The following is an 18,046-nucleotide window of genomic DNA, read 5'->3' on the forward strand; positions in this document are numbered from 1 at the left end:
AGAGTAGGGGAATCTACAAATTCCCAGTCCAAGGCTGAGTATGAACCTTGTGCATCCTAGAGACTGAAAGGCAAGCACCTTTGACCACTAAACTGCATGACCAACAAATGTTGTGGTGTGACGGCCCAACAGCAGCAAATGTGGGCTGTGGTGTGACAGCCCAACAGCAGCAAATGTGGGCTGTGGTGTTAAAAAGATGAGGTTTAATGTTTAACCAGGCATTACACCCCAACCAATCACATTATCTTGACACCAATTAATTGGTGCTCAATTAATTCCTCTTATGCTGAGAGCAAAGGAAAAGTGTTCCAAAGATTACTGATAGCAAATCTCTTATGTATGATTTTACCTGGGATTGAAGGATTTACAAGGCAGATGTGATTTAGGCACACATCACAAAGCAGGCGGGTCTGGATTCAAGCACACATCACAAATCAGGCGGAGCTGGATTCAAGCACACATCACAAATCAGGCGGAGCTGGATTCAAGCACACATCACAAAGCAGGCCGAGCTGGATTCAAGCACACATCACAAATCAGGCGGAGCTGGATTCAAGCACACATCACAAAGCAGGCCGAGCTGGATTCAAGCACACATCACAAAGCAGGGGAGCTGGATTCCAGCACACATCACAAAGCAGGGGGAGCTGGATTCAAGCACACATCACAAGGCAGGCGGAGCTGGATTCAAGCACACATCACTAAGCAAGGGGAGCTGAATTCAAGCACACATCACAAACCACAGGGAAATACATTCAAGCATACATCACAAACCACAAGGAGATACATTCAAGCACACATCACAAACCAGAGGGAGCTGAGCTAGCACGAATCACAACATAGGGTGAGCTGGATTCAAGCACACTTCACAAACCACAGGGAGCTGGATTCAAGCACACATCATAACCAGTAGAAGCTGGATTCAAGCACACATCACAAACCACAGAGAGCTGGATTCAAGCACACATCACAACCCACAGAGAGCTGGATTCAAGCACACATCACAAACCACAGAGAGCTGGATTCAAGCACACATCACAACCCACAGAGAGCTGGATTCAAGCACACATCACAAACCACAGAGAGCTGGACTCAAGCACACATCACAACCCACTGGGAGGTGGATTCAAAGACACTTCACAAACCACAGGGAGCTGGATTCAAGCACACATCATAACCAGTAGGAAGTGGATTCAAGCACACATCACAAACTACAGGGAGCTGGATTCACACATTACTACAAAGCATTTCAAACACCTGCAGACTCGCACTCCACACCTACATTGCAGAGAACTCACCTATTTTCTGTCTTGAAGACCTGGAGCCGCAGGGCAAGTCCATTCTGAGCCACACGATTGTGACATCTGTTATCACACTTACAACGGGCATTACACTCATAGATCCTGCCAAGAGGACAGACGAAGCGAAAAGGCAAATGATAATATAGCCATAGTTATTGCAGAGGAGTGGTGGAAAAATTCCTTAAATGACTAAACCCATTTTGTTCTGATGTGCTTTTAAACTGGGATTATTACTAGGCCATAAGATACAACATGTTATAGACACCAGAAAAAAGTACTCAACAATCACGCATGTATGGCTAACGTGAAAACAGGGTTCATGTGATGTCAGCAGATAGAGGAGGATCTCTGAGGTGTCAGGAGTATCTCAGTCCACCTGTCTGTGAGCTGACAGATGAGTCTCCCAGTCCACCTGCCTGTGAGGTGACAGAGGAGCGGCTCAGGCAACCTGTTTGTGAGGTGACAAAAGAATATCTCAGTCCAACAGTCTGTAAGGTGACAGAGGAGTATCTCAGTCGACCTATCTGTGAGATGACAGGAGTATCTCAGTCCATCTGTCCCTGAGGTGACAGGAGAACCTCAGTTCAGCTGTCTGTAAGCTGACAGAGGAGTATCTCAGTCCACCTGTTTCTGAGGTGACAAGAATATCTCAGTCCACCTGTCTGTGAGCTGACAGAGGAGTATATCAGTCCAACGGTTTGTGAGGTGACAGGAGTATCTCAGTCCACCTGTTTTTTGTGAGGTGACAGGAGTATGTCAGTCTACCAGTCTGTGAGGTGACAGAGGAATATCTCAGTCCACCTGTTTGTGCAGTGACAGAGGTATATCTCAGTCCACCTGTCTTTGAGGTGACAGGGGAGTACCTCAGTCCACCTGTCTGAGGTGACAGGAATATCTCAGTCCACCTGTTTGTGAGGTGACAGAGGAGTATCTCAGTCCACCTGCCTGTGAGGTGACAGGGGAGTACCTCAGTCCACCTGTCTTTGAGGTGACAGGGGAGTATCTCAGTCCACCTGTCTGTGAAGTGACAGGAGTATCTCAGTCCACCTGTTTGTGAGGTGACAAAAATATCTCAGGCCACTTGTCTGTGAGGTGACAGAGGAGTATCTTAGTCTACCTGTCTGTGAGGTGACAGAGGAGTATCTCAGTCCACCTATTTGTAAGGTGAAAGGAATATCTCAGTCCATCTGTTTGAAAGGTGACAGGAGTATTTCAGTCCACCTGCCTGTGAGATAACAGAGGAGTCTCTCAGTCAACCTGTCTGTGAGATGACAGAGGAGTATCTCAGTCCACCTGTCTGTGAGGTAAAAGAGGAGTATCTCAGTCCACCTGTTTGTGAGGTGACAGAGGAATATCTCCGTCCACCTGTCTTTGAGGTGACAGGAGTATCTCAGTCCACACCTGTCTGTGAAATGACAGGAGTATCTCAGTTCACCTGTCTGTGAGGTGATAGAGGAGTATCTCAGTCCACCTGTCTGTGAGGTGACAGGAGTATCTCAGTCCACCTGTTTGTGAGGTGACAGAGGAGTATCTCAGTCCACCTGTATGTGAGGTGACAGAGGAGTCTCTCAGTCCACTTGTCTGTGAGGTGACAAAGGAATACCACAGTCCACCTGTATGTGAAGTGACAGAGGAGTATCTCAGTCCACCTGTCTGTAAGGTGACAGGAGTATCTCGGTCCACCTGCCTGTGAGGTAAAAGAGGAGTATCTCAGTCCACCTGTTTGTGAGGTGACAGAGGAATATCTCCGTCCACCTGTCTTTGAGGTGACAGGAGTATCTCAGTCCACACCTGTCTGTGAAATGACAGAGGAGTATCTCAGTTCACCTGTCTGTGAGGTGATAGAGGAGTATCTCAGTCCACCTGTCTGTGAGGTGACAGGAGTATCTCAGTCCACCTGTTTGTGAGGTGACAGAGGAGTATCTCAGTCCACCTGTATGTGAGGTGACAGAGGAGTCTCTCAGTCCACTTGTCTGTGAGGTGACAAAGGAATACCACAGTCCACCTGTATGTGAAGTGACAGAGGAGTATCTCAGTCCACCTGTCTGTAAGGTGACAGGAGTATCTCGGTCCACCTATTTTTAAGGTGAAAGGAGTATCTCAGTCTACCTGTTTGTGAGGTGACAGAGGAGTATCTCAGTCCACCTGTCTGTGAGGTAACAGAGGAGTATCTCAGTCCACCTGTCTGTGAGGTGAATGGAGTATTTCAGTCCACCTGTCTATGAAGTTACAGAGTCTCTCAGCCCACCTGTCTGTGGGGTAACAGAGAAATACCTCAGGCCAACTGTCTGTGAGGTGACAGAGGAGTCTCAGTCTACCTGTCTATGAGGTGACAGAGGAGTACCTCACTCGACCTATCTGTGAGATGACAGGAGTGTCTCAGTCCACCCGTTTGTGAGGTGACAATAGAGTGTCTCAGTCTACCTGTCTGCGAGGTGATAAAGGAATCTCTCAGTCCACCTGTCTGTGAGCTGACAGAGGAGTCAGTCCATCGGTCTGTGAGGTGACAGGAGTATCTCAGTCCACCTGTCTGGAGGTGCCAGGAGTATCTCAGTCCACCTGTTAGTGAGGTGACAAGAATATCTCATCTGCCCATCTGCTTGAGGTGACAGGAGTATCCCAGTCCACACCTGTCTGTGAGGTGACAGAGGAGTGTCTCAGTCTACCTGTCTGCGAGGTGATGAAGGAATCTCTCAGTCTACCTGTCTGTGAGGTGACAAAGGAGTATCTCAGTCCACAAGTCTGTGTGATGACAGAGGAGTACCTCAGTCGACCTATCTGTGAAATGACAGGAGTATCTCAGTCCACCTGTCTGTGAGGTGACATGAGTATCTCAGTCCACCTGTCTGTGAGATGACAGAGGAGTATTTCAGTCCACCTGTCTGTGAGGTGACAGGGAGTCTTCTCAGTCCACCTGTCTGTGACGTGACAGAGGAATACCTCAATCCACCTGTGAGGCCTGTGAGGACCTGTTTTGTAATGTAAAAGGAGTATCTCAGTCCACCTGTTTGTGAGGTGACAGGAGTATCTCAGTCCACACCTGTCTGTGAGGTGACAGGAGTATCTCAGACAACCTGTTTCTGAGGTGACAGGGGAGTATCTGAGTCCATCGGTCTGTGAGGTGACAGGAGTATCTCAGTCCACACCTGTCTGTGAGGTGACAGGAGTATCTGAGTTCACCTGTCTGTGAGGCGACAAGAGAATTTCAGTTCACCTGTCTGTGAGGTGACAGGAGTATCTCAGTCCACCTGTTTGTGAGGCGACAAGAGAATCTCAGTGCACCTGTCTGTGAGGTGACAGGAGTATCTCAGTCCACCTGTTTGTGAGGTGACAGAAGTATCTCAGTCCACCTGTTTGTGAGGTGACAGGGGAGTATCTGAGTCCATCGGTCTGTGAGGTGACAGGAGTATCTCAGTCTACACCTGTCTGTGAGGTGACAGGAGTATCTGAGTTCACCTGTCTGTGAGGCGACAAGAGAATTTCAGTTCACCTGTCTGTGAGGTGACAGGAGTATCTCAGTCCACCTGTTTGTGAGGCGACAAGAGAATCTCAGTGCACCTGTCTGTGAGGTGACAGGAGTATCTCAGTCCACCTGTCTGTGAGGTGACAGAAGAGTATCTCAGTCTCCCTGTCTGTGAGATGACAGAGGAGTATCTCAGTCCACCTGTCTGTGAGGTGACAGAAAAGTATCTGTCCACCTGTTTGTAAAATGACAGGAGTATCTCAGTCCACCTGTTTGTGAGGTGACAGGAGTATCTCAGTACACCTGTCTGTGAGGCGACAAGAGAATTTCAGTTCACCTGTCTGTGAGGTGACAGGAGTATCTCAGTGCACCTGTTTGTGAGGCGACAAGAGAATCTCAGTGCACCTGTCTGTGAGTTGACAGGAGTATCTGAGTTCACCTGTTTGTGAGGTGGCAGGAGTATCCCAGTCCACACCTGTTTGTGAGGTGACAAGAGTATCTCAGTCCACCTGTTTGTGAGGTGACAGAAGTATCTCAGTCCACCTGCCTGTGAGGTGACAGAGGAGTATCTCAGTCCACCTGTTTGTGAGGTGACAGAAGTATCTCAGTCCACCTGTTTGTGAGGTGACAGGGGAGTATCTGAGTTCCCCTGTTTGTGAGGTGACAGGGGAGTATCTGAGTTCACCTGTTTGTGAGGTGGCAGGAGTATCCCAGTCCACACCTGTCTGTGAGGTGACAGAGGAGTATCTCAGTCCACCTGTTTGTGAGGTGACAGAAGTATCTCAGTCCACCTGTTAGTGAGGTGACAAGAATATCTCAGTTCACCTGTTTGTGAGGTGACAGGGGAGTATCTGAGTCCACCTGTTTGTGAGGTGACAGAAGTATCTCAGTCCACCTGTTTGTGAGGTGACACGGGAGTATCTGAGTCCACCTGTTTGTGAGGTGACAGAAGTATCTCAGCCCACCTGTTTGTGAGGTGACAGGGGAGTATCTGAGTTCACCTGTTTGTGAGGTGACAGGGGAGTATCTGAGTCCACCTGTCTGTGAGGTCACCGAGAAGTATCTCAGTTCACCTGTTTGTGAAGTGGCAGGAGTATCTCAGTCCACTTGTCTGTGAGGTGACAGGGGAGTATCTCAGTCCACCTGTTTGTGAGGTGACAGAAATATCTCAGTCCACCTGTTTGTGAGGTGACAGGAGTATCTCAGTCCACCTGTTTGTGAGGTGACAGGGGAGTATCTCAGTTCACCTGTTTGTGAGGTGACAGGAGTATCTCAGTTCACCTGTCTATGAGGTGGCAGAGGAGTATCTCAGTCCACTTGTCTGTGAGGTGACAGGAGTATCTCAGTCCACCTGTTTGTGAGGTGACAAGAATATTTCAGGTCACCTATCTGTGAGGTGACAGAGGAGTATCTCAATCCACCTATTTGTACCGTGAAAGGAGTATTTCAGTCCACCTGTCTGTGAGGTGAAAGAGGAGTCTCTCAGTCCACCTATTTGTAAGTTGACAGGAGTATCTCAGTCCACCTGTCTGTGAGGTGACAGGAGTATCTCAGTCCACCTGTCTGTGAGGTGACAGAGGAGTCCCTCAGTCCACCTGTCTGTGAGGTGACAGAGGAGTACTTCAGCCTACTTGTCTGTGAGGTGACAGGGGTACCTCAGTCCACCTGGGAGAAAATATGTCAGTTAAACGAAGGGATGACTTACAGATCTCTGACACTGAAAACATATGGATTGAAGTACAAAACCCACATGAGCAAGCCTTTTTACTGTGATTGTCTACAGGATTTTTTTTTTTTTTTGATTGGTGTTTTACGCCATACTCAAGAATATTTCACTTATACGACGGCGGCCAGCATTATGGTAGGTGGAAACCGGGCAGAGCCCGGGGGAAACCCACAACCAGCCGCAGGTTGCTGGCAGACCTTCTCACGTACGGTCGCCAGCATGAGCTGGAATTGAACTCACAGCGACCGCATTGGTGAGAGACTCCTGGGTCATTACGCTGCGCTAGCACTTTAACCGACTGAGCCACAGAGGCCCCGATTGTCTACAGGACACCAAAATCAAAATGAATATGGTATGATCAATTTGAAGAAGTGGTAAAGCCATTGGAAAAAAAGGAAATAATGATTTTTGGGGACTATCTCTTAACCCACATGAGATACCAAAAGCATGGCTCAAGATTACCAGCTTATTTCATCTTGTAAAAGAACGTACCAGAATTACTAGTACATCTGAGACATGGTGTAGATCATGTTTACACAACAGTGTCATCTAGTAGAACTTAAAGTACCACATTATGCCATCAGTAACAACTATCTTACATGTGTTACGAAATCAAATTTGGCTAAACTTTGAAAAAAAAACAACATCCAAATGACAAACCGAGATTACAAATATTTTGATGAGAAGTCATTTCTCAAAGATGTAAGCAGAGAAAATTTTAAATTACCTGAATGGCAGGTGACCCATATACCGCTTTAAATATTTGGTTCACCTTGTTCAAGGATGATTTTTTCAAAAGCATGCCCCATTAAAAACTAGCACAGTGAATAGATACAGGTAACTAGACTGGTGCTCTGCACATATTAAAGAAAAACGTCAAAAGAGTGACTTGTATCATAGAAAGAATGATGGAAGATAATACACATTTTGGTGCAACAAAACAAAAGCCTTAATTCATAAAGCGAAATCAAAACAAATGTAGGCTGCAGGAGAAGACATAACAAATTCAAGTGACTTTTGGAAACTGATAAGACTTAGATTCTGAGTTCACTCTGCCTCAATATCAAGCAGTGATAAATGATCCAAAAAGTAACAAATCAACAAATGATATTAAACAAATTACAAGGAGCATTAGCAAAACTCATTGAACTAGGAGCATTAACAAAACTCATTGAACTAGGAGCATTAACAAAACTCATTGAACTAGGAGCATTAACAAAACTCATTGAACTAGGAGCATTAACAAAACTCATTGAACTAGGAGCATTAACAAAACTCATTGAACCGACTGATTCTTGGTCAGAGTTAATTGATTGTAGTGACATTACTGATGCTGTCCTTCTTGACCTACGAAAAGCACATGATTTAGTTAATCACAAAACGTTACAGAAGAAACTAGGTACCCCATTTCTCCTAATTTTTGGGACACCTGATTTTAGCCAACAAACGTTGGCTATTGCTGTAGCAGGAATATTTGTTTCCTTTTTTCTCACATGGTTAGACTATCTTATGAACAACATACACTGTACTCACATCTTAACTTTTCCAAAAATCTGGGGAAAAATATTACATTCTGCTTTCAGCACTACTAATATCTGTCTCAATAATTAGAAGACTTAGGGTATATGGTATAAGAGAAAACCCTTACGATGTACTGAATTTTATCTGAGTGGGAGAAAGCAGTGTGTATGTAACTGGTGCTCAGTCTGATAGTGACAAAAAAGTTGGGTGTACCACAGGTTCAGTTTTAGCACCAATATTGTTTTAAATTTATATTAATGATCTACATATGCACACCACTGAATGTGATAGTGATGAAATAGAGGGGAAGCTCAATGAAGGCTTACAAGCAGTAAACCTATGGTGTCAAAATAACAAAATGTGTGCTAATGCTGACAAAACTAAGTGTATCATTGTTACAACTCATCAAGAGAGAGTCCATCTACCCTTTAAGCTTGTCTTAAATTTGGATGGTGTGTGGAACAATATAACATTATGTACAGAAATTTTTGAAGCCCTTTTAGATATACTTCTCACCCATTTTATGTCTTCACCCAAACATGTACTTTATACTTCTCAGGAGTATTTTACATGCATGTAGCTGTGCTCTCTGGTTTTTATAGATACACTTGTGTATTTACTGATTTAGCACACCTTGTTTCATTTGTGCACATAGCCATGCTATGAAGTCTTTAGAGATATACATGTGTATTCATTGATTTAGCACATCTTGTTTGATTTGTGCACATAACCGTGCTCTGTAGTGTTTATAGACATACATGTGTATTTATTGATTTAGCACATCTTGTTTGATTTGTGCACATAACCGTGCTCTGTAGTGTTTATAGACATACATGTGTATTCATTGATTTAGCACATCGTTTGATTTGTGCACATAACCGTGCCCTGTAGTGTTTATAGACATACATGTGTATTTATTGATTTAGCACATCTTGTTTGATTTGTGCACATAACCGTGCTCTGTAGTGTTTATAGACATACATGTGTATTTATTGTTTTAGCACACCTTATCTGAATTGTGTGCATAACCGTGCTCTGTAGCCTCTATAGACATACATGTGTATTCATTGATTTAGCACATCTTGTTTGATTTGTGCACATAACCGTGCTCTATAGTGTTTATAGACATACATGTGTATTTATTGTTTTAGCACACCTTATCTGAATTGTGTGCATAACCGTGCTCTGTAGCCTCTATAGATATACATGTGTATTTATTGTTTTAGCCCAGCCTGTTTGATTTATGTACATAACCGTGCGCTGTAGTCTTTATAGATATCCATGTGTATTCATCGCTTTAGCACATTTTGTTTGATTTGTGCACATAACCGTGCTCTGTAGTGTTTATAGACATACATGTGTATTCATCGCTTTAGCACATTTTGTTTGATTTATGTACATAACCGTGCGCTGTAGTGTTTATAGACATACATGTGTATTCATCGCTTTAGCACATTTTGTTTGATTTGTGCACATAACCGTGTTCTGTAGTCTTTATAGATATACATGTGTATTTGTTGTTTTAGCACATCTTGTTTGATTTCTCCACATATCCGTGCTCTGTAGTCTCTATAGATATAAATTTGTATTTATTGTTTCAAATCTTGCCCCCATGAAAATAGGTTATTTCTATGGGGCGAGTTTAAATAAAGATTATTATTATTAACTAAGAATGTTTACCCAAAGAAAAGTAGATAAAGAAACACATTTCAATGTTAATTTTATATCTCAAACAGCTGTTAGAAGTTGTCGTAAGTGAAGCAGCACTAGATAAAGGAGCAATGGAAATCCTTCCTGCAACAGAGGGGCACATTACATGCACTCTAAGGATTCCTTCATTGTCATATGACTGAAAAATTGATAAGCACTACCTTAAACTCAAAGCACTCACTCAAAAGCTATTAAATCCTATAGACAATTAAATAGCCTCTGCACTAACCATTATTTTTAATCAATCCATAGGGACAGGTATATTTCCTGATGACGTCAACAATGCTAGAATTACACCTATCTACAAAAATGGTTCTAAAATGGATCCAAATAACAACAGACTGATCTCAATTCTGCCAATTCTTTCCAACATACTTGAAAAGTATGTTGCAAACCAGATAAATGAATTCTTAACTACACATAAATTGTGACAAGAACTACAGTCAGGATTTAGATCCCATCATTCATGCCAAACTTCACTCACAAACATTACTGATGACTGGCTGTCACTGATCGATGAAAACCAGCTGACAGTTGTGTTATATATTGATCTTAAGAAAGCATTTGACCTTATTAACTACTAATTACTGCTACAGAAATTGACTAGCTATCAATTTAGAAACAAATGTCTTTGATGGTATCAAAGTTATCTATCACACAGAAAACAAAAGGTCTCTCTAGGAAGAATTCAGTCTGAACTACGTGAAGTAACATGCATAGTCCCCCAGGGCTCTATACTTGACCCTTTACTGTTAATTATTTTCATCAATGATCTCCATCTACAAGCTAAGAATTGTATTATTCATCTGTTTGTAGATGACACAACAGTCCCAACATCAACCAAAACATTGGAAAGTGTAGAGGTTAGGGTTAGGGACAGTGTAGAGACAGCACTAGGAAATGAAAGGGGAACATCACTACAGTGGTGGGGCGATAATGATATTGCCATCAACCTTGAAAAGACAAGATGTATCACAGTCGGTTCATGGCAGTGTGTACCTAAGTTGGAGAGGAAACTCCACCTAGAAATTGATGGATAAGAAATTGAAAATGTTAAGTATACACAAAGCTCCTACATGTAGGTGTAACAACTGATGACAGGTTGTCCTGGGAGAAACAAACTGAAAATCAATGTAAACTTATATCATCCAAGCTCATACTGTTACAAAAGATAAAAAAAATATTTACCACACCACTAAAGGTTTTTGTTTTAAAATCCTTATGTACAACCACTGTTGGATTACTGTTGCACAATATGGGGCAGTGACTCTAAAGTCACTTGAATGTATGTTACGCCTCCAGGAACATGCAGCACGGATCATTTTAAATGCACAATATCCAACACCAAGTCAAGAACTGTTCAGTGTCTTTAAATGGATGACATAGTATATGAACGAATCATATAGCATAGTGTGTAAGCATGGGCTCAAGGAAGACTAGTTTGTAACTCATTGATAACCCTCAGAAAATAAAGAATTATGATTATTATTAGAGGAATATGTCACTCTACCTGTCTGCAGAGTGACACCCACACACATCCACGAACACACACAGAGCCTGGAAGTCTTACCCTGTAAGGAGAGGTTCTTTGAGTCTGCGGTCTTGATATCCTGCTGAGGGGTCACAGTGCCCTCCGGTTGTCACACCACTCATTTCCACTGTCTGCTGGCAACACGCACATTTTGAACGATCCTGTCAACAACAACAACAACAACACAGTTAGTCAATAACCAGTAAGTTTACCACACAGACAATCACAGCAGCTATAATATAACTGATGATTACATGTAGGTACATGATCTGTGTGTGTTCTGCACATGTATATGGAGAAATGATATAAAGCCTCATTAACATCACCACCTACCAAACATCACCACCTACCAAACATCACCATCTAGCAAACATCAACACAGGTGTATTAACATTGAAATTAAACAGAGTGAAATATTATTCCCATACCAGGTAATTCAACTGTACTCACTCTGCATCCATCAGTACCCTAAAGGTCCACACAATTACTGTACTCACCCTGCATCCATCAGTGCCCTACAGGCCCACACACTGACTGTACTCACCCTGCATCTGTCAGTACCCTACAGGCACACACACTGACTGTACTCACCCTGCATATGTCAGTACACTACAGACACACACACTGACTGTACTCACCCTGCATCCATCAGTACCATAAATGTCCACACAATTACTGTACTCACCCTGCATCCATCAGTATCCTACAGGCCCACACACTGACTGTACTCACCCTGCATATGTCAGTAACCTACAGACACATCCACCGACTGTACTCACTCTGCATCCATCAGTACCCTACAGGCACACACACTGACTGTACTCACCCTGCATATGTCGGTACCCTACAGGCACACACACTGACTGTACTCACCCTGCATATGTCACTAACCTACAGGCACACACACTGACTGTACTCACCCTGTATCCATCAGTACCCTACAGGCACACACACTGACTGTACTCACCCTGCATATGTCAGTACCCTACAGGCACATACACTGACTGTACTCACTCTGCATGAATCAGTACCCTACAGGCCCACACATTGACTGTACTCACCCTGCATCGGTCAGTATCCTACAGGCCCACACACTGACTGTACTCACCCTGCATATGTCAGTACCCTACAGGCACACACACTGACTGTACTCACTCTGCATCCATCAGTACCCTACAGACCCACACACTGACTGTACTCACCCTGCATCGGTCAGTATCCTACAGGCCCACACACTGACTGTACTCACCTTGCATATGTCAGTACCCTACAGGCACATACACTGACTGTACTCACTCTGCATCCATCAGTACCCTACAGGCACACACTGACTGTACTCACCCTGCATATGTCAGTACCCTACAGGCACACACACTGACTGTCCTCATTCTGCATCCATCAGTACCCTACAGGCACGCACACTGACTGTACTCACCTTGCATATGTCAGTACCCTACAGGCACATACACTGACTGTACTCACTCTGCATCCATCAGTACCCTACAGGCTCACACACTGACTGTACTCACTCTGCATCTGTCAGTACCCTACAGGCCCACACACTGACTACTCACCCTGCATATGTCAGTACCCTACAGGCACACACACTGACTGTACTCACCCTGCATATGTCAGTACCCTACAGGCACACACAATTACTGTACTCACCCTGCATCCATCAGTACCCTACAGGCCCACACACTGACTGTACTCACTCTGCATCCATCAGTACCCTACAGGCTCACACACTGACTGTACTCACTCTGCATCCATCAGTACCCCACATGCCCACACATTGACCATACTCACCCTACATCCGTCTGTACAGTCACAGCAGACAAGGAAGTCCTGATCCAGGTTGATGCTTACTCCTTTACAAGGCATTCTTTGGTTGGAATACTCCACATAATCCGGATACTGGCGATCTATCCCATTCACACACGAGATTGGCACCAACTCCTTCCCATACGATAAATCCTTGATATCACAGAATGTCTGCCAAGAAAAGAGATAGTCACAACATGTGAGAATAGCAATATGCAGTCTGACCACATGAGAGGGGAGGAGAATACACTTGACCTGTACAGTCTGACCATGAGGGGAGGAGAATACACATGACCTGTACAGCCTGACCATGAGGGGAGGAGAATACACGTGACATGTACAGCCTGACCATGAGGGGAGGAGAATACACATGACATGTACAGCCTGACCATGAGGGGAGGAGAATACACATGACCTGTACAGCCTGACCATGAGGGGAGGAGAATAAACATGACCTGTACAGCCTGACCATGAGGGGAGGAGAATACACATGACCTGTACAGCCTGGCCACATGAGAGGGGAGGAGAACGCACATGAAATATACAGCCTGACCATGAGGGGAGGAGAATACACATGACCTGTACAGCCTGACCATGAGGGAAGGAGAATACACATGAAATATACAGCCTGACCATGAGGGGAGAAGAATACATGTGACCTGTACAGCCTGGCCACATGAAATGGGAGGAGAATACATGTGACATGTACAGCCTGACCATGAGGGGAGAAGAATACATGTGACCTGTACAGCCTGGCCACATGAAATGGGAGGAGAATACATGTGACATGTACAGCCTGGCCACATGAGAGGGGAGGGGAATACACATGAAATATACAGCCTGACCATGAGGGGAGAAGAATACATGTGACCTGTACAGCCTGGCCACATGAAATGGGAGGAGAATACATGTGACATGTACAGCCTGGCCACATGAGAGGGGAGGGGAATACACATGAAATATACAGCCTGACCATGAGGGGAGAAGAATACATGTGACCTGTACAGCCTGGCCACATGAAATGGGAGGAGAATACATGTGACATGTACAGCCTGGCCACATGAGAGGGGAGGAGAATACACATGAAATATACAGCCTGACCATGAGGGGAGAAGAATACATGTGACCTGTACAGCCTGGCCACATGAAATGGGAGGAGAATACATGTGACATGTACAGCCTGGCCACATGAGAGGGGAGGAGAATACACATGAAATATACAGCCTGACCATGAGGGGAGAAGAATACATATGACCTGTACAGCCTGGCCACATGAAATGGGAGGAGAATACATGTGACATGTACAGCCTGGCCACATGAGAGGGGAGGAGAATACACATGAAATATACAGCCTGACCATGAGGGGAGAAGAATACATGTGACCTGTACAGCCTGGCCACATGAAATGGGAGGAGAATACATGTGACATGTACAGCCTGACCATGAGGGGAGGAGAATACACATGAAATATACAGCCTGACCATGAGGGGAGGAGAATACACATGACCTGTAGAGCCTGGCCACATGAAATGGGAGGAGAATACATGTGACATGTACAGCCTGGCCACATGAGAGGGGAGGAGAATACACGTGACATATACACCCTGACCACAAGAGAGGGGAGGAGAATCATGTGACATTTACAGGCTGACCACGAGAGGGGCGGAGAATACATGTGACATATACTGCCTGACCACATGAGATGGGAGGAGAATATACATGACCTGTACAGCCTGACCATGAGGGGAGGAGAATACACATGACATATACAGCCTGACCACGAGAGGGGCGGAGAATACATGTGACATAGACAGCATGAACACATGAGATGGGAGGAGAATATACATGACATATACAGCCTGACCATGAGGGGAGGAGAATACACATGACATATACAGGCTGACCACGAGAGGGGCGGAGAATACATGTGACATAGACAGCATGACCACATGAGATGGGAGGAGAATATACATGACATATACAGCCTGACCATGAGGGGAGGAGAATACACATGACATATACAGCCTGACCATGAGGAGAGGAGAATACACATGACATATACAGCCTGACCACATGAGATGGGAGGAGAATACACATGACATATACAGCCTGACCACATGAGATGGGAGGAGAATACACGTGACATATAGAGCCTGACCACAGGACAGGGGAGGAGAATACACGTGACATATAGAGCCTGATCACAGGACAGGGGAGGAGAATACACGTGACATATAGAGCCTGACCACATGAGATGGGAGGAGAATACACGTGACATATACAGCCTGATCACAGGACAGGGGAGGAGAATCATGTGACATTTACAGGCTGACCACGAGAGGGGCAGAGAATACATGTGACATATACTGCCTGACCACATGAGATGGGAGGAGAATATACATGACCTGTACAGCCTGACCATGAAGGGGGGAGAATACACATGACATATACAGCCTGACCACGAGAGGGGCGGAGAATACATGTGACATAGACAGCATGACCACATGAGATGGGAGGAGAATATACCTGACATATACACCCTGACCACATGAGAGGAGAGGAGAATACAAGTGACATATACAGGCTGACCAGTTGACAGGAGCTGAGAATACACATGACATATACAAGCTGACCAGTTGAGAGGGGCAGAGAATACACGTGACACATACAGATACTCACCTTGACCGGCACGATCTCAGTATTGGTGTGGAGACTGGGGTCAAAACAGAAGAGATCGATGGTCAGCTTACAGTCTGTATCTAAGAGAAATTTGTCCACTTCGTCAATGTTCCTCAAGCGCCGGCCACATGGTGCCTTGTACAAAACCAGCCGCTTGGACATTGGTCGCGTCTTTGTGATTTGTCTGCAAGAAATTGAGTTAGTTGCCATTAGTAACTGATAATTGTTTTATTTATTTATTTCTTTGATTGTTGTTTAATGCCAGCCACAAAAATGTTACATTTACAGCAAATTTTATGGGTGGAGGAAACTGAAAGGTGAGTAGAAAAACACTGAACATTTGGTATGTCAAAGAAAGGAGGTAAATACATGGTGACCCAGGGATTGACTATGTTTTGAACACCTTACAGTACCGCACACGGCCAACAGCAAATTGGAAGATCGCACACAAAACTTGGAAGGGGGGTGATGCAATAAACTGACTACCACAAGAGATTCCTCTTTTTTTATACTCTTTATGTTTTGTTAAGCTATACATTATGTAAGCTTCAATATATCACAGTAAGTCTATACAGATGATACATGGTTTTCTTCCAATGAAAGCTCATTGTGGCTTAACTACGTGGTTAGGTTTCTAGCACAGAATATCCTCCTGGTTAACTCTCTGGAACTGTCTATACGGATGGTATATCCTGTTGACTATCTGCATAATGATCCAGTATGGTGTCATGGAGTCGTCAGGGGCATGCAACAGAGTATGATGTGAACTGTGTGGTGTGATGGAGCTGTTGGTGGCATGCAACAGAGTATGATGTGCACTGTGTGGTGTGATGGAGTTGTTAGTGGCATACAACAGAGTAAAATGTGAACTGTGTGGAGTGATGGAGCTGTATATGGCATACAACAGAGTATGATGTGAACTGTGTGGAGTGATGGAGCTGTCGGTGGCATGCAACAGAGTATGATGTGCACTGTGTGGTGTGATGGAGTTGTTAGTGGCATACAACAGAGTAAAATGTGAACTGTGTGGAGTGATGGAGCTGTATATGGCATACAACAGAGTATGATGTGAACTGTGTGGTGTGATGGAGCTGTCGGTGGCATGCAACAGAGTATGATGTGCACTGTGTGGTGTGATGGAGCCGTCGGTGGCATGCAACAGAGTATGATGAGAACTGCGTGGTGTGATGGAGCTGTTGGTGGCATGCAACAGAGTATGATGTGAACTGTGTGGAGTGATGGAGCTGTCGGTGGCATGCAACAGAGTATGATGAGAACTGTGTGGTGTGATGGAGCTGTTGGTGGCATGCAACAGAGTATGATGTGCACTGTGTGGTGTGATGGAGTTGTTAGTGGCATATAACAGAGTAAAATGTGAACTGTGTGGTGTGATGGAGCTGTTGGTGGCATGCAACAAAGTATGATGTGAATTGTGTGGTGTGATGGAGCTGTCGGTGGCATGCAACAGAGTATGATGTGCACTGTGTGGTGTGATGGAGCCGTCGGTGGCATGCAACAGAGTATGATGTGAACTGTGTGGTGTGATGGAGCTGTCTTTGGCATGCAACAGAGTATGATGTGAACTGTGTGGTGTGATGGAGCTGTCGGTGGCATGCAACAGAGTATGATGAGAACTGTGTGGAGTGATGGAGTTGTTAGTGGCATACAACAGAGTAAAATATGAACTGTGTGAAAACCACATGAAGACAGGTCATAAAAGAAAGTCTCTGTTGCACAATTTGACTGGATGGTTCTTAGAAATGGTCGCTCTGCCTACTCGCTGCATTCAGTTGTCCTTTGCTATGATCTCTAAATCCAGCTGATTCTGAATGATCTGTCCACATTTGAAACTCACTGATCTAACCAAATGTGCTGTTGTTGAAATATGTTTCTAATATGACGTGATGTCTCAAACATTATTTACTTCAGGTAACAGCATATGGTACAATTACATTTAGGAAGTAGGAGGGTGCACATGTTTATCAGATTAGCTTTGTAATAAATATCTTCTAAAGACAGTCATTTATTCATGGTGTAATTCCTAAGTCAAAACTGGATAGAAAAGGACATTATCCTGTAGATCTAACAATACATTAGACTGATGGTTAGCAATGAATATTGAGAGCTTGGCCTATTTCATTGGCTACACCTATTGGTCAAGGGTCAGAGGTTTGAGCAGCCCCACATGGTAAGGATGTGAGGTTTGAGCAGCCCCATTGGTTAAGGGTCTGAGGTTTGAGCAGCCCCACTGGTTAAGGCTCTGAGGTTTGAGCAGCCCCATTGGTTAAGGA

General features: G+C 44.5%; 1 protein-coding gene across 1 annotated transcript in view; it reads right to left on the reverse strand.

Moving 5' to 3' along the window:
* Positions 1–18,046, reverse strand: part of LOC135469398 (histone-lysine N-methyltransferase SETDB1-like) — a 102,117-nt gene that overhangs the window by 16,239 nt on the left and 67,832 nt on the right. Inside the window, 4 exon segments of the mRNA XM_064748034.1 lie at positions 1,299–1,403; positions 11,292–11,413; positions 13,062–13,247; positions 15,756–15,939. Coding sequence (XP_064604104.1) covers positions 1,299–1,403; positions 11,292–11,413; positions 13,062–13,247; positions 15,756–15,939 — 597 coding nt within the window.

This window comes from Liolophura sinensis, chromosome 6, assembly GCF_032854445.1.
Source record: "Liolophura sinensis isolate JHLJ2023 chromosome 6, CUHK_Ljap_v2, whole genome shotgun sequence".
Taxonomy (NCBI): domain Eukaryota; kingdom Metazoa; phylum Mollusca; class Polyplacophora; order Chitonida; family Chitonidae; genus Liolophura; species Liolophura sinensis.